Source organism: Microtus ochrogaster, chromosome 5, assembly GCF_000317375.1.
Source record: "Microtus ochrogaster isolate Prairie Vole_2 chromosome 5, MicOch1.0, whole genome shotgun sequence".
In the NCBI taxonomy this organism is placed as follows: Eukaryota; Metazoa; Chordata; class Mammalia; order Rodentia; family Cricetidae; genus Microtus; species Microtus ochrogaster.
The window spans coordinates 62,693,445-62,715,770 of NC_022012.1; the positions used below are offsets into that span (position 1 = coordinate 62,693,445).

General features: G+C 36.8%; 1 protein-coding gene across 1 annotated transcript in view; it reads left to right on the forward strand.

Annotated features, from left to right (window-relative positions):
- The window catches only part of Tinag (tubulointerstitial nephritis antigen), an 85,146-nt gene extending 63,378 nt beyond the window's left edge, over positions 1 to 21,768 (forward strand). Inside the window, exons 10-11 of the mRNA XM_005347605.2 lie at positions 10,650 to 10,695; positions 21,634 to 21,768. Of these exons, the coding sequence (XP_005347662.1) occupies positions 10,650 to 10,695; positions 21,634 to 21,768 (181 nt within the window). The remainder of the gene's footprint in view (positions 1 to 10,649; positions 10,696 to 21,633) is intronic.
- The last annotated feature ends 558 nt before the right edge of the window (positions 21,769 to 22,326 follow it).

A 22,326-nucleotide genomic window follows, 5' to 3' on the forward strand; every position in this document is an offset into this window, starting at 1 on the left:
GGAGGGATGGAGGGAGATGTGAGCACACACACGGCATGACATGTAACTCCAGCTCCAGGTGGTTCAGTATCCTCTTTTGATCTTCAACACCATACCCACAACTCCTCTAACCCCCTCCCTGCAACGCATAAATAAAAACAAGTGTTAGGTCTGAAGACATGGGTCAGCAGGTTAAGGTACATTCTGCCAAGTCTGATGACCTGAATTCAGTCTCTACAACTCACATGGTGGAAAGGGAACCAATAGTTTCAGGTTGCCTCTGACCTCCACATGCACGTAAGGGCACACAGATGCGTGCGCACACGTACACACACACACACACACACACACACACACACACACACACACACACACGGAGGGGAAGAAAATAAATAATAATTTTTAAAAGAATAATATAACTCCTTACTTTTTACTCCAGATATTTATAGAAATTGGATTTCTAGACAAATGTGGTTTTGTTGTGTGAATTAGGAATATGATCACTATAGCAAAATTTCTCACTGTGTGGAGTTGCTTTTTCAGAATTTCCCTTTTCAGGTTTGTTAGGTATGTTTAATCAACTTTCCAGAATTGTTAAGTCTATTTGCCATCTATAACCGTGAATTGTCCTGTGTTAAAGATTAATATGGATAGCCACCATCAACCACCAATACTGAGATCTCAACAGAAGATGTCTTATTTCTGTAATGGTGGTATTAGACAGTGGTAAAATATTCTATCATCAGGAAACATAGCTGTGTAATACAAGGTGCTTCACAGGTAACATATATAGTACATAACTATCGATTTAGCCTTGAAATTCCAGAGTGGATCTTGACTTCTATTCCTTTTCAGCTCATGGAAATGAATCAACAAATCCTGTCATTTACCTCATCTGTGTTCCTCTTATTCCCGTTGCCTGTACATCTCACAAAGCAAGCACCATACTCTTCAATTTGAGAGTCACTTTTTAGTGTTACTGATACAGCTGTTAAAAGAAATCAACAATATTAGTTCTTATCATCATTTAGTCTCTAGGGTATGGGGATATTTGGGAAATAGCCCTCAAGTCTGGTTTTGTTACAATACTCCACAACAATCCTACACCATATCTGATGACCAGCTTAGATGCCTTCTGGAGAAGATCAGAAAATGAAAGGACATTTGAAGGTCACTATGTAAGTGCTGAATTTGAGTTGGCCTTCCTTGTTGTTTGCCCCAGAGACTAGGTTAACTAAGTGGTTTCTATAGTGGTAATTTTTCTCTCTGTGATGTTTTATTTCCATTTGAAGTGCACACAATGGTGGAGAGTCTGTTAAAATATTCTTCCACAAGACTCCACCTCCCTAGAAATATTCAACCCAGCTGCCGTCCTTTGTGTTTTCTCTTCTCGCATCTAGACGGTTGTGATTCATCTGTTTCGCTGTCGATTTCATGAATGTTTATTATGATCTCAATGTCAGCATCTTCCCTGGGTTTGAAATGATGATGATTTATTAGTTTCTTTATTATTTATTTATTCATTATTTAGAGTTAACAGAAATAAGCCTCAGACATACTAGATAAATACTGCTGAGCCACATCCCCAGACCTTGTCTTACTTTGCAATTTTACAGTTGCTCCTTGAACTTGTTTCCCTCCAGAATAGCTGTGATTCCAGGTGTTTAAGGCCCAGCTATGACTATCATTTTTAAAAAGTATATTAAAGCTATAATTAAATTCTTTTTGAGAAGATATTTAGGGTAATTCCCACGTTTTTAAAATTGTTGCTGTCTTTCCTATCCTATTTCCTAAAAATATCCTTTTAATCATTACAACAGAGAACAGAAGCACAGTGCAGGATGTTGACAAGTGAACAGCTATAAAGACAAAAATATTTCTTAAAAGTCAGCCAACGTAGGCAATTTCTTTTACTTTTACTTAGAATTGCTATGAATAATGAAGAATTTGAAGTGATTAAGTAGCTCTTAATATTTTGTAGGAAAATGTTTTGTGTAAGTGAATGTCACATTGTTGAGTTTTAATTCCATTTGTCAGCATGATTTTCATTTTCTCTAAACATATCATGACATATATGAGAGTACTGAGGGTATGCTAAGTAGGCTTATGAAAATACAGTGTCTATTTCATGGTATATTTTTGCTGTAAATTTCATCTGTTTTCTCTATTAATTTCTTTGTCCTTCTATGCTTCATTCCTAAATTCACCAGAGCACAAGGAATTCAGAAAACCTTACCAAGTGACAGAGTAATAGTGGTCACTTTGAGTTTGTAAATTGTTTGAATATTGCAAAATTTTTCTATATGATATGCATAATATCAGGGAAATAACTCCTTCAGAACTATTTTAATAACAAGTTTGTCACACACCTTTTCAAATCAATTTCTCACAGTATTGTTAGGATCTTGAACAGAAGAACTATGTTATGCTTATATAATCTCAGAGATGAGTGGTTCTTCTGATTTAATCTTATATTTTGTACTTTAAGTAAACAGCTAATGTGTCAGGCAGACCACATGGAAGGTACTTTTCTAGCATACTGAAGGCATTCTGAAATTGTTAGGATTGCTATGGTCAATGAACAGAAAATGAGTGATGTTTTCATATATATATATGTTTGGGAAGATTGTTCAGTAAGTATAACGTTTGCCACCACACAAACATAAAGACCAAGTTTAAATCCCCCAAACCCACAAAAATATCAGACCTCTTAGAAGTAGAGTCTATAATCCCATCTTTCATAAGTGAATATGAGACTTAGAGAAAGATTCCCTGGATGCTCACAGGCAATTATCCTGTAGTCAATAGCAGGAGGAACAAGTAGAAGAGTACCAACATCTGAAAGTGTGTTCTGACTTTGATACACTGATGTGGTACACACAAAGATACATTCAAACACACATAGATACATAGACTTCTGATGTGATCTAGTACTTGAAATAACAGTCTTCTAATCTTTTGACACACTTATGATTGACAATCAATGGCTTTTGAAAGAAAAGTTACAAATATGTAAAAGTAACTATAAAACTATATAATGGCTTTGGAAATTGAAGTCTTTCCTCTTGTTAACTTATTCAGTAAGCTACCCTGATTTGGAACAAGAATACATATTCTTTTGAATAGCAGAGAAAAAGGGAGATCATTAGTGCAATTACCACCCAGCCTCAGACAAGATTGAAAGAAAGTTGTTCCTCAGATTTTCTTAAACTTTCTTATCACAGACTTGTTTCATGTGCTTATGACAAAGAATACAAAAGCAAAGGAATATTCCAAGAACCCTACCAGAAGCTGTTGTGTGAAGCATCTCCAGGGGAGATCAAAACAATGACCCATTTACTTGAGATAGACAATCAACTACAGAACAAAAAAATGAGTCTACTAAAAACCAAATTCGTTAACCAATGAGTTTATGGGGGTTGCTTGGGGAGGCATGAGTGAGAGGTTCATTACAGAAGCAAGGACAGCTCAGAGGCAGCTATGTCACTGAAGTCCACCTCAACCTGACTGACAATTATGGAAACTGCATCCCTGGAGCTCACTGTGTGTCTTGCAGGCAACTTTGTAGGTCTTAGAGCCTCTTTTAGGCAGTTCAGATAGTCATTCTTCCCTCCTCCAATACTTTTTTACTGCTTCCATATTTTGGGGAGAGACCTTGTTAACCTTGGTAGTTTCAGGAACTTCCTGAGACTTCTGAGTTGTTTACTTCCTGAGTCTTACAAGTGTTCTCCTACCATCCTGGAAAAATGTTTCAATTGAGAGAAAATTGCTCTAAAACAAAGGCCTGTCATTTTCGGACAAAAGCTTTGCACTATGTTATAATTGTTCTTTTAACCATTAAACACCATTTGTGCAAATGGACAGATTATAAAATATTTGTGTAATTTAAGTTATGCGTTTTCTGGGAAAGCTTGTCCTATAAAATTTTGTCCTATAAAATTTGGAACTCTGAGGATGAGATTGTACACATTAAGGAAATGTTAGTGCAATGTCAGAGAAAAATAAAATTTTATTCTCACAGCCCATCACATTATATGAAAAAGGAAGTCAATGTGCTTTATCCCATACAATCCAGTGTTATATAGGATACTCCACAATTGAGATGTTATGTGTTTATAATAAAGAAAAGCAACATAAGATGACTGTGGTGGTGTATGGCTATAATTCCAAAGCTCAGGAAGCAGAGGCAAGATTTCTCCCATGGAACTTGCTTTGCATAATGAATTTCTGGCCCAAGTAACATAGTAAAACATTTTCTCAAACAAAAAGAAAGAGAGAGAGAGAGAGAGAGAGAGAGAGAGAGAGAGAGAGAGAGAGAGAGAGAAAGAAAGGGGAAATATAATATGTTAAAGAATATGAGATATGGTTTCCTGATTCAACTTTTCTACTTAGAATTCTATTCAGCCAGTCATTATGCCATTAAGTAGATGATGTAGCACAATTAATAAAAACCCAGAAACAGATGTTGGGATTCAGCCTGCAAGTCAGAAAGGCAAAATAGCCCGTCAGTGGCTCTTACCTCTACCTCAGTCTGAAATGGAGATCCTGCCTCCAGTAATCTCAGAATGAGGCTATGTCTGAGAGCTTTCTCCTAGGATGGGTTTAAAGGTGTGCACTGCCTGGTTTATATGGTAAACCACTGTGGCTCCTGGTATTAAAAGTGTGTGTTACAACTGCATTGTTTGTAAGGCTGGCCAGAGGGACTGTTTTCCTCTCAGATCTTCAGGCAAATTTTATTTATTAAAATACATATGAAATATCCCTACAGGATGATGTAAATAATACTCACCTTAGGGACTTAGTTAAGAAGAAAAAAACCAATATATTTGAGGTTCAGTTTCTTTAAAAACTGTTACAAGTATATGAATTCTTCTTTGGGCTACTAGCTTACAAATAATGACATGAGGACTTATTATTCATTATGAAAGCATGGCCTTACCTTAGGTCTGTTCCTAACTAGTTCCTACAACTTAAATTAACCCATATTTTTAATTCACATTCCTTTGCATGACCCAGTACCTCATCTCTCCATACTGACATCTCTCCATGCTTCCTCAACATTGGCTGGGAACTCCTTCTTGTACCTAGATTTCTCCTCCTATTTTCTCTCTTTCTATATTCCTGGAAGTCCTATAATGTGGGAGGTGATATATGCTGTGAATATGTTATTGCCATTGGTTAATAAAGAAGCTGCTTTCAGCGAGTGGCTTAACAGAGTAAGCCAGGCTGAAAGAGATATATAGAAAGAGTAGGCAGAGTCAGAGAGAAGCCTTGTAGCCACCCGTGGGAGACAGACGCCTTCACAGGAGATCACTGAAACTTTGCTCATAGGCCATGACCTCATGGTGATGCATAGATTAGTGGAAATGGGTTAGTTTAGGATATAAGAGCTAGCCAGAAATACTTAAGCTATTGGCCAAATACTACTGCAAATAATATAGTTTCTGTGTGTTTATTGCAGGACTGGGCGGCACAGAAGCCTCCCCCAACAGTCTCACCTATACATCCTGCCTAGAGATTGGCCATTCATCCTTTTATTAAACCAATTAAGCCAATCACAGCAATATATTTTCATACAGTACACAAATATCACACAACATTTCCCCCTTTTTGTCTAAATCAAAAGGAAAAGTTTAATTCTAAATGGTAAAACTATATACAATAAGGACAATTATCAGATGAGAATTACATTCATAATATTCAGTCTATTTGCTTTTGGAAAGTACAGAGAAAACATTCCATTATCTATTCTGTCTTGGTGAGTCAAAAGTTTTGTACCTAGTTTACCTTCTATCCTACCATATATTACCAACTCTGAAGTATCTTTTTAGACATTAAAATATTATCTTAAATAATCAACTTAAGCTTTTATGTTTCTCAACATTACATAATTTATACTTTTGTAATTTTTTCCTCAATTTTGTAGCAAAGTAAACTGTAACTATAAATATCTAGTATTAAATCTTATCAAAGACCCAAGAGCGATATAATTTAAAGGGATTAAAAAGGAAGTACAGAGTAAACAACTTCCAAACCTAAAAAATGACAGAAACATCTGACTTCCTTGGGCAGTCACCCAAGTTTCATCTGCAAAATTGGTGCATCCACTTTCATTCTACAAGTCTATAACTCTTGACAGACTTTTCTGTCAAGCAATAATTTTGAAGAGTTGTCCTACCTTGTCTTGGCTATTCAACAAAATTTCTATTTGTACAATTTGGAGAGCATACAATTAGCAATAGAGGCAAGTTCAATTTTTTTCCCAAATGGCTAGCTTTGCCTCATTGAAATCAAATTCTATTTGGAGGCTTTTCAATGTCCAGCATCCTTTTTGAGGTAAGTTTGTGCTGCTAGAACAGATGTGTCTCACTATCTTGAAAAGCCTTATGCTATTAAAATATTTTAAATGACAAATTCTGTATGTCTTTGAAATGTTTGAAGGCAATCTATCTATTTAAAATATATCTCTGTTTGACCTCGAACAAATACCTAACCTAAATTTGATTATTATAGATGACTAGCTATTAACATGTCTTTCTTTATTATCCTAAATAACTTTCAAGGATTAGAACTATACATTACATTTTTAAATGAGCTGCATAGGTAATATACCTTAAACAAGAAATAGAAGCATATAATACTATATAACAAAAATAAACCTTAAATTTGCATTAATCTACAAAGATTCATAACAGTGTAACATATTAGAGACTACAGGTCATGCAAATGTAAACGCAACAACTCACTCTTTTATCCCATCATTTCTATGCTGTATCCCCCTCTTTTCCCTTCAGAAAGAGATCCCTGAATATAATCTCCATTGTTTATTTTTTTCTCGAGCATGATCAGTAATAACTTGTAACCAAGTTATATCTATAACTAACCATATGACCAAAAATAACCCACCCAACCTTTTTGAAGTGTGGTTGTCACTTTCTCTAGACTGCTTCCTGTTGTCTGGGGTTGATAGCATCTTTAGGGGACTCTGAGAAAATTGGGATAATGGTCAGTCCTGGTAGATCTGGATATATTATTTTTGTTTGGTCTTTGTGTTATGAAAAAATGTAGAACTTAACTGATGTTTTGCTTAGATAGTCTCTGAGGCTAGACCATCTCAGCTAGAAGCTTTGAAGTTGCTCTAGATGTAGAGTTTGAGGCATTCTGAGAGGCTGGATCACCTGGGCTACCTGTTTTGATTGGTGTCTGGTCCCTTTTTTTTGAAAGAATAAATCTTTCTTTTTAATTTTTAATTTTTTTCCATTCAAAAATTTACATTTCGCCGGGCGGTGGTGGCGCACGCCATTAATCCCAGCACTCGGGAGGCAGAGGCAGGTGGATCTCTGTGAGTTCGAGGCCAGCCTGGTCTACAAGGGCTAGTTCCAGGACAGGAACCAAAAGCTACGGAGAGACCCTGTCTCGAAAATAAAAAAAAAAAATTTACATTTCCTCCCCTCCTCCCATTTCCCAACTGCTTCCCCACCCCACCCTCCTACCTCCCCCTCCCTCCTTAAGAGAGGTCAGGGAACCCTGCCCTGTGGGAAGTCCAAGGCCATCCTCCCTATATCCAGGACTAGGAAGATTTGTATCCAAATAGACTAGGGCCCCAAAAAGCCAGTATGTGCAGTAGAAACAAGTCCCAGTGCCTTTATCAGTGGCTTCTCAGTCAGCCCCCATTGTCAGCCACATTCAGAGAGTCCAGTTTGATTGCATGCTCATTCAGTTCCGGTCCAGCTGGATTTGATGAGCTCCCATTAGAATAGGCACACTGTCTCAGTGGGTAGACCAACCCCTCTCAGTCCAGAATTCCTTGCTCATATTCTCTCTCTCCTTCTGCTCTTCAACTGGACCTTTGGAGTTCAGTCCGTTGCTCTGATGAGGGTATCTGTCTCTATCTCCATCTGTCACCAGACGAAGATTCTATGGTGATATTCGAGATAATCATCAGTGTGATAGTGGGGCAAGACCAGTTGAGGCAACTGCCCAAAGACCTAGCTGGGAACATCCCCATGGACACCTGGGATCCCCTCTAGAGCCTAGTCTCTTGCCAACCCTAAAATGGCTCCCTTAATATAGATATTTTCTTCCCTGCTCCTATATCTGCCCTTCCTCCATCTCTACCCTCCCACTCCCCCAACCTCTCTCCAGTCCTTCTTTTATCCCTTCTCTCTCCCCCTCTCCCCTTCCCCTAACTCCACACCCACTCTTACCCTACCCCCATGCTCCCCACTTTTGCCTGGCAATCTTGTTTGCTTCCAAATTCCAGGAGGAACTATATATGTTTTTCTTTGGATTCACCTTGTTATTTGGCTTCTCTAGGCTTGTGAACTATGGGCTTAATGTCCTTTGTTTATGGGTAGAATCCACTACTGAGTGAGTACATACCATATTCATCATTTTGGGTCTGGGTTATCTCACGCAGGATAGTGTTTTCTATTTCCATCCATTTGCATGCAAAATTCAAAATGTCATTATTTTTACCACTGAGTAGTACTCTAATGTGTATATATTCCACACTTTCTTTATATTCTTCCACTGAGGGGCATCTAGGTTGTTTCCATGTACAAATACAAATGAACATAGTTGAACAAATGCTTTTGTAGTATGACTGGGCATCTCTTGGGTATATTCCCGAGTGATATTGCTGGATCCTGAGGTAGATTGATTCCCAATTTCCTGAGAAACCACCACACTGATTTCCAAAGTGGTTGCACAAGTTTGCATTCCCACCAGCAGTGGATTATCCTCTCCTGCAAAGGCTATCATTGGTGTTTTTGATTTTAGCCATTCTGACAGGTGTAAGATGGTATCTCAAAGTTGTTTTGATTTGCATTTCCCTGATTGCTAAGGAGGTTGAACATGACCTTAAGTGTCTTTTGGCCATTTGAACTTCATCTGATGAGAATTCTCTTTTCAGTTCAGTACCCCATTTTTTAATTGGGTTAATTAGAATTTTCATGTCCAGTTCCTTCTTTATGTATTTTGGAGATCAGGCCTTTGTATGATGAGGGGTTGGTGAAGATCTTCTTCCATTCAGTAGGATGCCATTTTGTCTTAATGACCATGTCCTTTGCTTTACAGAAGCTTCTCAGTTTCAGGAGGTCCCATTTATTCATTGGTGCTCAATGTGGGCACCAGGTCTAGTATTTACCCAAATTGTTCTAATATTAATAAAAATTCACAAGTCAGAAATTGAGATAAAATCCTGATAAATCTAATGAATGGCAGAGGGGCAATCGACTGACTATGCTCTCCACAGTTTACCCATCTAAAACCCAAGAAGTCTCCCTCAGCTCCTCTTTTTTTCTCCCTGTCCCTCTCTATTTGTCTTCCACAGTCTTCCAACAACTCTATGACTAATCCCAGTCAGTCAATCCCTGTAGTTTTACTGGCACAGCAGGGTGGCAGTGCAAACAATTCTGCTACAACAGTTACATGCTACTGAGAATCTAGGATTCAGTTACCACATGTGCACATATATACAGAGATTAGAGATGTTAATACTTCACTAGGCAGTATGTATGTATGAATATCTTATGTAATGCCTCCACCTATAACAATTATTCACATTTTCACTATACTTTATACTTCAATAGTCTTAGAGGTCATTTAGATTGTTTCATTTACGATAGAAATTCAGTGAACTATATGAAAACATGGGAACTATCTGGACCCAATTGACCTAGGACCTGTTTCTAAAATTCCGTCTGAGGGTGATATGTAAGCATTGTCTATCCTCTCTCCCAATGTTTCAATGACAAACTGAGATACCATTTCATAAAAGTTCATTCTGGGGAACTGATGAATTCATTGGGCTTCCCTACAGAGCATAGGTGAGGGCTTACTTAGAAGAAAATCGGCACTCAACCCCCAACCCCTGTACCTGTATAAGACTTATGCAGCAGGAAAGAGGGTGTCTGTGCAACATTGATGGAACCCCTGTGTTTGTGTTTTAGTCCACATGAAAATGGGATCAACTTTTTCAAGGGGCCTCAGTTGACTGTCTCAAGCTGGATATTGCTTGTCTCTGAGGCCATCATTTATGACAGGGTCTTTCCCTTTTTGTAGATAAGTTTCATTTTATGTCATTTGGATAAAGATCACTCTATGCTGTTCACTTAAATAATGTCATAGTGAAGAGGAAATGTTGAAATAGGAGCGGCAAAGCTGTGTCCCCCGCACCCGGCTGCCCAGATGGCTAGCTTAGCTTATGCCCCGAAATAATTACACGGAAACTGTATTCTTTTAATCACTGCCTGGCCCCTTTAGTTCCAGCCTCTTATTGGCTAGCTCTTACATATTGATCTAACCCATTTCTATTATTCTGTGTGGCCCACAATCTGGCTTACCAGGAATGATCTTAACCTGCATTTGTCTGCAGTGGGACAATCATGGCGACTCCCTGACTCAGCTTCTTTCTCCCAGCATCCTGTCCTGTTTTCTCCGCCTACCTAAGGGTTGGCCTATGAAATGGGCCTAGGCAGTTTCTTTATTAATAAGAAATCATTCCCACATTAAGGAAAGCTATAGTACTAAATTTTTGGAAGTCTATCATGACATTTTTTGTTGTAAAACACATAAACATGGAAAATACAAAAGAATATCGGCAAAATCATTGTTCTGAAGGAACAAACCAAATGAGCTAACTAATTAATCATTGTTATTATTTGTAGATGGGGCACACTGAGAGGAGCAAAAGGGAAGAAAGAAAAATATTGGGTATGTAAGGCCTTCCAGTAGAATTCTGATTGTGAAGTGAAAACCAGTTCCTCTTTTCCCAGGTTCATATTATGTAATCACAGCCTACAATGTTTTCCACACATTGACTTTTCTTCAGCACAAAACTAATTATAACAGTTTGTACTATAATAATTGTTTTCTTCAAGTCCAGTGCTTTCAAGTTGTAAAAGAAGAATTTGATTTTATTTCTTTCAAATTGAGAATCAACAGGACAACTATTTGTTCTGTTATCATCTAGATGGAATTAATGCTTGTACTTCATTCATTTTTGTATGCATATAAACAAACTTGAGGCTTTTCCTACATTAATATCATTCCTAACTACTATGTTGTATTATATATATATACACATATCTTATAAAAGTTAAAAGTGTTTTTTGTCTTTTTGTTTTGTTCTTTTGCCAATTATAACACACACATCTGTTTTCACTGGAAAAGTGTTAACATTTAGTGTCAAAAGTAACATGGACCTTTACCAGGTATGCTGGTGAATGCCTATTATCTCAGCACTTAGCTAGAATAGGAGTATCAAAAGTTCATGATATCCTTGGATACAGAGTAAATTAAAAATCCAGCTCAGGTTACAAGAGACCCCATCTAAAAGAAAACTACTTCCAAAATAACATACCCTAATAAGATACAGGTAAGGTTAAAACATATTGATGAAAATAGTCAGTTTTATAAAAATGCAGCTAATTATCCTGAGCTTATTTTTAAGTTTTAAAAATTCCATTGTTATTTATTTATTTTGTGAGTGTGTGTTTATATGTATGGGCATGAATCAAGCAAATGTCTATCAGAGGATAATTTGCAGAAGTAAAATTTCTCATTCAACTATGTTGGCTGTAGAGGCCAAACTCACTCAGAATATCAGTCTTATCAGCAAGTGGCTTTACTTACAGAAGCAGCACATACATACATACATACACACATACATACATACATACATACACACACACATACACACACGAGAGAGAGAGAGAGAGAGTTTTAGTCACTTTTCTATTTTTGTGATAAATCACTACATCCAAAGCGCTATATATATATAAAACATTTAATTATGGTCTCAATGTTAGAGTCCATAACTTTCATGGTGTTGAGCATGGTAGCAGGTGTCAAGTTGAAATAGTGGCTGAGAGGTCACATCTTGAGACACCACTACAAAGCAGGGAGAGGGACTGGGAATAGTTCAAGTCGTTTGAAACCTCAAAGCCCATTCCTGAGGACACACCTCATTAAATATGGCCATACTTACTAATCCTTCTCAAACAGTTCCAACAACATATGAGCATATGGGGCCATTTTTATTTAAACCACCACCCTTGGTTCACATAGTTTATAGACAAATTATAACACACACACACCACACACCACACACAAATATTTATATAATGCATTTATTCCAAATTCAATATTCTCCATTGTCTTTCACAGTCTCAACACAGTATAAGTTCAAAGTCTCTTCTGAGACTCAAAGAACTCTCTTAACTGTAACTCTATAAAATCAAAAAAGCAAATTATATCCTTCTAACATATAATGACAGAGAATATGCCATTCTAAAGTGGAAGACATAGCAAAGAAATATTGGGTCAAAACAAGACTAAACCCAGCAGGGAAAACACCAAATTCTGTAGCTCCATGTCATGTCCAAGGACTTAGATCATTCTACCCTTGCAGTTTTACTGGACTGGTTCCACTCCTTGTCTGAAACTCTCCTTGGCAGATGTCTCAAGGACCTGGCATCTACAACATATTGGATTCCCCAGTCAATCTAGTTTCTACTTTCAGTACCACTTAGAGCCTCCATGGAAAGAGTCCCCCGCCATGAACCTGACCTCAGAAGTTCTCCTTAACATTAAGGAAGATTCTACAACCCTTTACCCATGTGTCTTTCATGATGCTTACACCAGAACATGTTGACAACAAAGCCAAATTTGACTGGATTCTTGGAAGGGAGCTTGGATCTCTTGAATCACACTTGAATATGCTTCCCTCTGTTGTTGTTTATTATGTACAGAAAAATTTTCAGATCTTTCCTTTGTACAACTTGAAAGCTTAGCTGGATGGGTGATTGCCTTGAGGGCACCCCTCCCTTCACTCCACTCTAAAACAGGCCATTCTTTAATTTTCTCATCTCTTTCAGCATTTGCCTTGACTCCAGCATAAATTTCCTGGTGCTGGTGCTCTTTTCTTTCTTTACTTTAATCTCTCTCTCTCTCTCTCTCTCTCTCTCTCTCTCTCTCTCTCTCTCATATACATATATATGTATAGGCATGATTTCTCTTTTTCATTGTAGACTTGTATAAGGGTAATTACTAATAACTGTGCAACAGAGTTAATATTAGGCTCTCTTGAGATATCCTCAACCAAGGAAATTAGATCCACATTTCAATTTAGCCTCAGGAAGATTCTTAAAACAAAGGCAAAGGACATCTATATTTTTGGTCAAAATATTACAAGATTGGTCTCTAGCCCAGATGCTTCCCTGCTGAAGCCTTTTAACTGAAATTCCATATTCTACATTGCAGTCCCTGATAGCAACTTGTATCTCATTTACTTTTCTATTGCTGTGAAAAAAATCCATGGCCAAAACAACTTATAAAAGAAAATATTTAATTTAGGGGCTTACAGTTTCAATAGGTTAGAGTCCATGATGGCAGGACAAAGGTATGCAGCAAGAAAGCCTGACAATTTACATCTTGATCCACAAGTCCAAGTTGTAGGCGGAGCAAGAGAGAGAGAGAGAGAGAGAGAGAGAGAGAGAGAGAGAGAGAGAGCGCTCTAGACTTAAAATGGAACAATGCTTTAGTAACAAAAACCCAACCACAGCATTGCACCTCCTCCAACAAGGCCACACCACCTAACTCATCCCGAATTATTCCAACAACTGAGTATTCAAATAAATGAGCCTATGGGTGTCAATCTCATATAAACCTCTAGCCTAAAGACAGTTGTAGAAATAAAAAAATCTATACCTCAGAATCTAAATCTAAATGGGCAGAGCAGAATGAATATAACATATAAGTCATTGTTGGGATTTACAGTCACTGGAAGAATTTTTTATAAACTTCTTCTAAAATGATATTATTGTCTTATAGTTTAAAATACTGTGAAGGAAAATGTTATTTTAATATTTGCAGTTAATCTCCTATGTTGAGATTCTTATTGAATGAATTTATTTCATAATATATAATATTTCATAATAATATAATATTTAGATAAAGCCATGTTTTAATGTAGTTAATTCATAACAATTACTAACATATAACACTGGATAGTATTTGCTGCATGGTTATGAAGAAATATACACTGGGAAAAATATAAAATCTTCTCATCTTCTTTTTAATCTTTTCCAACTGAGAATCTATAAATGGCATGCATATGGATGCATGCACAGATACATGCATATATATATATATATGCACACATATATACTCAGATTTTTACTACATGCATTCTGTGTGTGTATTTGTGTGTTTGTGTGTGCTCATGTGAAGGTGCGGAGGTCTAAGGAAAACAAAAGTGTTGTCCCTTTGTTGCTACTCTTTGGAGGGGTCAATATCACTCATTGGACTGGAATGTGCCGATAGACAATAGGCTCCAGGGATCCACTTATGCTCACTCTGCTAACACTGGGATTGCATTTGTGCACTACTACATCAGGCTTTTATAATACGGGTTCTGAGGATTGAAGTGACAGAGAGCAGAGAATTTCTGCAGTTACTTTCAGGAGAAAAGCAGTTTTATTCTTTCCTGAAGAATAAGGGAAAATAAAACATCATTTATTACATCGCCCTGGTCTTTGACAATATGAATACATCTTTTCAAGGCCTGGACAAACACCAGATAATGTCCTCTAATACTGGGCTTTGTATCTTCTGGCATGTAAATACTGGGGAAGATAATGTTATGTCCTTGGAGACTAATTCACGACCTTGTCTGAGCAATCACTCTGACTCAGGAGGAATAGGAGAAGCTGTATTGCCTATGTGCACTGAATTAACTAGGCAGATGACTACAGATTTAATCCCCGTGGTATGTGAAAAGTAAGTGTTTCTAAAAGTAAAGGCAACCATTCCTTTTTATTTTATTATACCCATTTTTGGTTTATCAAGGTTCTTGGATATTTATTTATTTTTATTTGACTTTGCAATATACCCTGAAATACAAAACCTTCTGAAGGTTTATGTGATGTAGTTTAAAAATATTAACATCCTAGTCCTTTCTTCTAATAGCAATTGTTGGGTGTTTTTCATTGTTGGGTAAAATGTAGTAGATATCAAAAGTCAGAAACAAAGCTAAATAAAAGCAACAATACAATTCTTTTATTTTTCCATTTTTATTTAAAATAAATCCTTTTCCTATACAATACACCACAACCACAGTTTCCCTTCCCTCCCCTACAACTAAATCCCCTCCCCTCTTCCCCAGATCCATTCTTCCTGTTTCCTCTTCAAAAAGATCAGACTTTCAAGAAACAGTCAAGCAGGATACAATAAAGCAAGGCGAAAGTTGCGGCTGGAAAGGACAACCCGAAAGGAGGAAAACAGTCTCAGGAGCAGGCAGAAGAGTAGAGACACACCGAGTCCCACTGTTAGGAGTTCCACAAAATACCAAGCAAACAGTCGTAACATATACGTAGAGGACCTACTACAAATTTTAAACATACTTTATTTTTAAAATGAGAGTTGAATGAATTTCTGACCTTTTCCTGTGATCTGGGATTATTTAGTAAGTCTAGGCTCAGGCTGAGAACCGTTTTTGCAAGGGTAGAAAAAGTATTATTGAGAATGAGAATCAATCTAGACTGAAGTCTAAAGGGATGAAAAGCTGGCATCTGCACCACCCCCAATGAAATAACTACTGAGCACTGGAACAAAGTTGTACATCAAGAAAGCGGGTGGAAAATCTGGACAAAGTCTTCAGTGTTTCAGGATCCTTTGTGAGCTGATCATCTTGGAATACCTGAAACCACATATGAATTGAGTTTAATAAAACTCTCGTCTTTGAGCAACTTAAGCTTTACAATGCTGAGCTGATCAGTCCCTTAGCATATTCTCCTACGTACAGAAAGGGGATGCCTTGTGGAAATTAAACACAACACCAGTGCTTCCAATTGGCATAATGTAGCACATACTAAAAATTTACATGAATAAGGGCAATTACAACCAATATTCAATAGTAGAAAGATTTTAATATAATTAACAAATGATACCTAGTACGTAGGTCTTAAAATAGTCACGATAAAACACTTACTAAAATATTAATGAATTAATCAGCAAGAAATTTGAAATTTTTTATTCATACAGAAGATTTTTAGTTCTGAGTTTCTTAGTTTCTGAACAAATGGGGTTTCTTTTTTTTAATTCCCGAACAAATGAAATCTTACTCAGAAAATCCTTTCTTACATCTATGTCTTGTGAGATACTGCTTATATTTTCTTCTAGTGTTTTCAGGTTTCATATCGAACTCTTTGATCCACTGGAGTTAACTTGTATGCAGATTGATTGGTCCAGGTCTAATCTAATGCTTCTCCATGTAGACACTGAGCTTTCACAACACCATTTATTGAAGATGCTCTTCTCTCCAGTGTATGTTTTTGGCATCTTTGTCAACTTTCAGGTGGTTGTAGTTATGTGTAGCAATGTTTAGACTTCTTATTTTGTTCCATTGCTCTTCATGTCTGTTTTCTGAGTCAATACCAGACTGTTTTTATTGCTATCACTTTGTAGTATGTCTTGAAATCTGGAATGCTAATTCCACCAACACTGAGTATTTTGCTAGGATCATATCAGATATCTGGAGTCTTCTAAGACTCCATAGAAATTTTAGGACATTTTTTTTATTCTTGTGAAGACTGAAATGAGGGCTGAGAGTGTAACTGTACTGAATCTGGAAATAGCTTTTGACAGAATGGTTATTTTCATAATATTAATTCTACTAACGCATGAGCAGTCTTCCCACTTTCTAGTGTTCATTATGAATATTAATTTAAGATGTGTTACATTTGTTTATACTGTGAAATATTTGCTTAATGATGCAAAGTCGTGTTACATTTGTTTGATTAAATAAAATTAACCTGCGGTCAGGAGGCTGAGTCAGCAAGTAGCTGACAGGAAGTAGTAAGGAGGAACCATGTGTTGGAAGGGTTCTTAAATGGGAGCAGAGCAGAAAAAGGGATGCGAGAAAGATGAAAGGAGGAAACTCAGGCCAGCCACCAGCTTCACAGTAGTCATGGAGTAAGAGTGAAGTAAGATACATTGAAGTAAGGAAATGCGAAAGCTCAGAGTCAAAAGGCGTATGAGAATAATTTACGTTAAGAAAAGCTGGCTAGAAACATTCCTTCCCCAACTGACCATCCTATCCCCTCCTGTTACAGTTACTCCGATACTCTAACACACAAAGATACAGAAAAGAAAGAGAATTATAGATCAATCTCCCTTATGAACATTGATACAGAAATACTCAATAAAATACTGGCAAACCAATTCCAAGAACACATCAGAAAAATCATCCACTATGATCAAGTAAGCTTCATTCCAGAGATTCAGGGATGGTTAAATATACAAAAATCTGTCAATATAATTCATCTTATAAACAAACTGAAATTAAAAAAAAAATACCTGGTCATCTCATCAGATACTCAAAAAGCCTTTGACAAAATTCAACACCCCTTTATGATAAAGGTCTTGGAGAGATTCGGGATAATCACCTTTAGAAATGTGACAGGATACAAGATTAACTCAAAAATCAGTAGCCTTCCTAGATACAAATGATAAACAGGCCAAGAAAGAAATCAGAGAAACATTACACTTTTTAATAGCCACAAACAAAATAAAATATCTTGGGGTAACTCTAATCAAACACCTGTATGACAAGAACTTTAAGTCTTTGAAGAAAGAAATTGAAGAAGATAACAGAAAATGGAAAAAAAAATCTCCCATGCTTTTAGATAGGTAGGATCAACATAATAAAAATGACAACCCCACCAAAAGCAATCTACAGATTCAATGCAATCTCCATCAAAATCCAAATACAATTCTTCACAGACCTTGATAGAACAATATTGAACTTTAAGTGAAAAAACGAAAAACCCAGGATAGCTAAAAACAATCTTGTACAATAAAGGAACTTCTGGAGGTATCACCAACCCTTACTTCAAGCTCCTCTATAGAGCCATGATCATAAAATAACTTGGTATTGGCATAAAAACAGACACATAGACCAAAGGAATCAAATTGAAGACCAAGGGACACACTACATAAGACAAAACAGTAGTCTACAGAATGGGAAAAGATCTTCACCAACCTCACATCTGGTGACAGATCTCCAAAGCATATAAAGAACTCAAGAAACTAGACATCAAAATACAAAATAACACAATTAAAAAATGGGGCAAGGATCTAAATAGAGAATTCTCAACAGAAAATTCTCATTTTTTTTATGTTTTCAATGTAGACATATTTCACATTTTTGGTCAAATTCCAGGGATTTTGTTGTTGTTTGTGTGTTTGTTATATTTTGGCTATTGTATATAGAAATATTTCTCTGATTATTTTCATAATGTGTTTATAATTGGTATATAGAAAGGCTTCTGCTATTTATATGTTAATTTTGTATCCCACAAGATTAGTGGAAATATCTGTGAGTTCCTAAGATATTCTGGTGAAGTATTAGGGTCTGAAAAAAGAATTATACCTCTTGTTTTTATTAATTTCATTTCTTATTATGAATTCTTCATATTTCTTTCCCTTCATTAAATGAAACCTAAGGAACTTCCATTGAAATGCTGTTGGGTGTGATAATAATGAATGCCCATGCTTTGTTCTATAAGGATAAAAGAAATGCTTTCCATACTTTAAAACTAACTTTGGTATTGGTAAAAATTTCTTGAAGATATATTGTATAAGATTGTGAAAAGTTTATTTTATTTCTAATTTACCAGCATTTAGATCATGAATGGTCAAATTTAGCATACTCCCAAAGATTCTTGCTCCCTTTGTGACAAAAGTGGGGTTTGGATGGACTCTATGTGAATCGCGGCAGTCCCAATCTTGTCGTAGAGACCCAAAAGATTCCTAGAGAACTGCAAATCTTTTTCTGAATTGGAATTACAGAGAAGTTGGTTCTAATGTCAGTGAAGGAAAGCCTCAGCCAGAAGAGAGAGAAACTTGACAGGAAAGTGACGGCAAATACACAAAAGCAGAAGCGTCCTTCTTATGTGTCCTTTCTTGTGAGTCTCACCGGAAGGTGGATCCTAGATTTAGGGTGGATCTTTCCACTTCCAATGATCCAGTCGAGAAAATCCCTCACAGGTGTCCCCAGCTGTTTGGGTTTCAGTTGATTCCAGATGTAGTCAGTTTGACAACTAAGATTAGCCTTCACAACTTTCATTAGCATATGAATTTGCATTTGTTTGGCAAACTTTCCATGTCCTTCCCAGATTCACCAAAGATAAAAAGACAGAATTTTGTATGGAATTAATCTTCAGATAGTCAGGCAAAAGTACAATGCTACAAATATAGTTTCATTATAAAAGTAATGTTTCTAAAATATTTTTCATTTGAGATTAATTTTTTTTGATTTATCTGTTTTGGGGAATACATGTTATACATATATAAATTATTTTCCAATATGTTCATATATTGGAACAGGCTCCAAAATTTGAGACTTGGAATTTTGTTTGGAACCTAGTTGCAAAGACACACATTTTGTCTCTGTCTCATATCCAGCTATTCTAAGTCCATTTCAACTTTGAGGAGCCGCACTGAATTTGTGATTTCAGACCCATGTTTGAGCGCATTCCTTTCAGGTGTCAGGAATGATTGAAGAGGCAAAAAGCCAAATCTAAAATAAGAAGTGCTGATGATAATTGGCTGTTTTTTTTTTTTTTTTTTTAAACTGATGTTGTCATGACAATTTCTGAAGCTGAGGGAGTCTGTTCTCATAGGGGAAAACTGTGGAAGCTGAATGCAACACCACATGCCCTGGGAATATCTGTCGATCACACCCGAGATCATTTTCCATCTTAGAACCAGCACAGGGTGAATGGAAGCCAAGCGGTGGCAGCTGTTGTTATGAAGTCTCTAATTTACGGAGCTGGTCTACTGCATTTAGTTGTGGTCAACTAATTCTCTCCATGTGCCTCTTCTGCCTTTATGACATTCTCTGCACACTCCATTAGCGCTTTGGCTTCACAATGTACTTACTCACTCAAGCTTCAGATCTAGGAGTTATTCTGGACCTATCCCAGCTCTCTAATCATCCCCAGAGTTTAAAAAGCAAAAGAATAAAGGAACAGCTTCTAATTCCTGCTGATTTTACTTTTTTCAGTGACTTTTTCTCTGCCTTCATTAGATTATGTAACTGAAAGCAGGGATTCAGTCACCAGACTTGGTGGTTCATATCTATATATCTATTTTGCTAGTTCTAGGGAGGAAAGGCTTAGTGCAAATGAGCATTAATGAGTTTGAGGATGGTTTGTACTCTACGATGAATTTAAGGTTTGCTGCCGGGGTGAGCAATCTAACAAGAATTTTAACAATTTAATTACTTCAATAAATTCTGTTATACCGCTTCATGCTTAGTGTTTATGGGCTTTGCTGCTTCCCTCTACTAGAGAATCTCTCTACATTGAGAATTTGGTCAGTTTGTGCACGGCCTTCCTCAATCATTTCACATAGCCAGTCTACATCCTTCCTAAACCAAGCAAATCAATGTGATACAGCTAGGGTGATCTCAATAGCACTCTATGAGCATATCCATCTTAGCACTTAACTTATGCTACTCATAATTCTTTAGATTGGAACTCCCCCTGAACATAGAATAATATATATCATTTGTTTTCGGCTTTCCGGTGTTTAACACAAGGATAGGTCATAACTCTCATGCTGCTATGTCATACGTCCTTTTCCATTTGATATGACAAAATACCCAGACAAAAGACATTTAGGGAAGACTGTTGGCTGAGACGGCTTGTTCATTTCCTGGCTACCCAGACTCCAGAAATAATCACACAGAAATCTGTATTAATTGTAATACTGTTTGGCCAATATAGCTTGAGAGTATTTCTAGCTAGCTCTTATATCTTAAATCAATCCAACTCTATTCATTTGTGCATCGCCATGAGGTTGTAGCCTACCTACTGGCAAGGTTCCAGCATCTGTCTCCTCTGGCAGTGGCTACGTGGTATCTCACTGGCTTCACCTACTCTCCCAGTCTGGCGATGCTCTGGTAAGCCACTGACTGAAAGAAGGTTCTTTATTAACTAATGGCAATAAAACATATTCATAGTATATAGAAGGGAAACCCACACCAGAAGAAAGGGTTTATTTTAGCTCTCATTTCTAGATTCTGACCCATCATGGTGGGGAATTCATATCACAAGCTGTTCGGGGGAGCTGCTCACACTGTAACTATAGTCAGGAATAGAGAGCAAAAAATACCTACATGCTAGTTCTCAGCTTGCCTTTTTGTTTTTCTTATTTAGCCCAGGGCTCAGCCCAGGAAATGGCAAAGCCCACATTCAGGAGTGGGAGTTTCTATCTCAGTTAATCATATTAAGAAAATTTCTTGTAGTCTTGTTCCTAAAATAACCCAATCTACAGAATTCCTCAGGGAGAATCCCATCTTGGGTGACTGTATAATATGTCAAGTCTGCAATCCAAATGTACTACCACATTTGAAAACACATCAATTCTGGCTCTTGCCAGTGAATACGCATAAGGATATTAATGTGATATAAGTAATAGAACTCCTTGATCATTATTCAGAAAATGTTTAGGTGATTAATCATTACTGTCTGTACAAGTCAAAAGCAATTTAAATACATCTAGTATTTTTCTGTTTTTATAGAAAGGATTAAAAATATCAAAGTATAATACTCAACATATTCATGTTTTTGTCTTTTCCTGCAGATTGCTGCCAATTCCTGGGGAAAGTCGTGGGGAGAGAATGGCTATTTTAGGATTCTTCGAGGAGTAAATGAGTCTGACATTGAAAAATTGATTATCGCAGCATGGGGCCAACTGACAAGTTCAGATGATCCATAGCTATCAAATTCCCATAAGGTCATGCATTTAAGAACTCATTAAATTGAATTTTAGCAATGTAAGATTCTTTGCATCAATGGAAGGGTTGCATTTCTGTTGTGTGCATAGAACATTCCTTATTTTTCTTATTTTACCCCAAGATCTAATCTTTTGTTTTCTTTATATTATTGAGTATATTAAAATACTAATAAAAGAAAGAGAGGTTACTTGGCATTAAAATTCCCCCAGTGTTATTATTTTGCTCTCATGGTGGTGTCCTCTTTGATTTTAATTGTTCACAGTGTGACAGGATTAGGTTTCAATTTCATATCGCTCTTTTACAGAAATTTTATGAACCCACTCTTGAGCTGAGGAGTCTGTCAGATGACAAAAAACAAATTCACTAGTGTCCCAGCTCCATAACTTTCTTTTCAACAAATAATGAGCTAATATTTTGTTTCCTTTTATTTTGTTTAAACTTTGCTTGTGCCGGGCGATGGTGGCGCACGCCTTTAATCCCAGCACTCGGGAGGCAGAGGCAGGTGGATCTCTGTGAGTTCGAGACCAGCCTGGTCTACA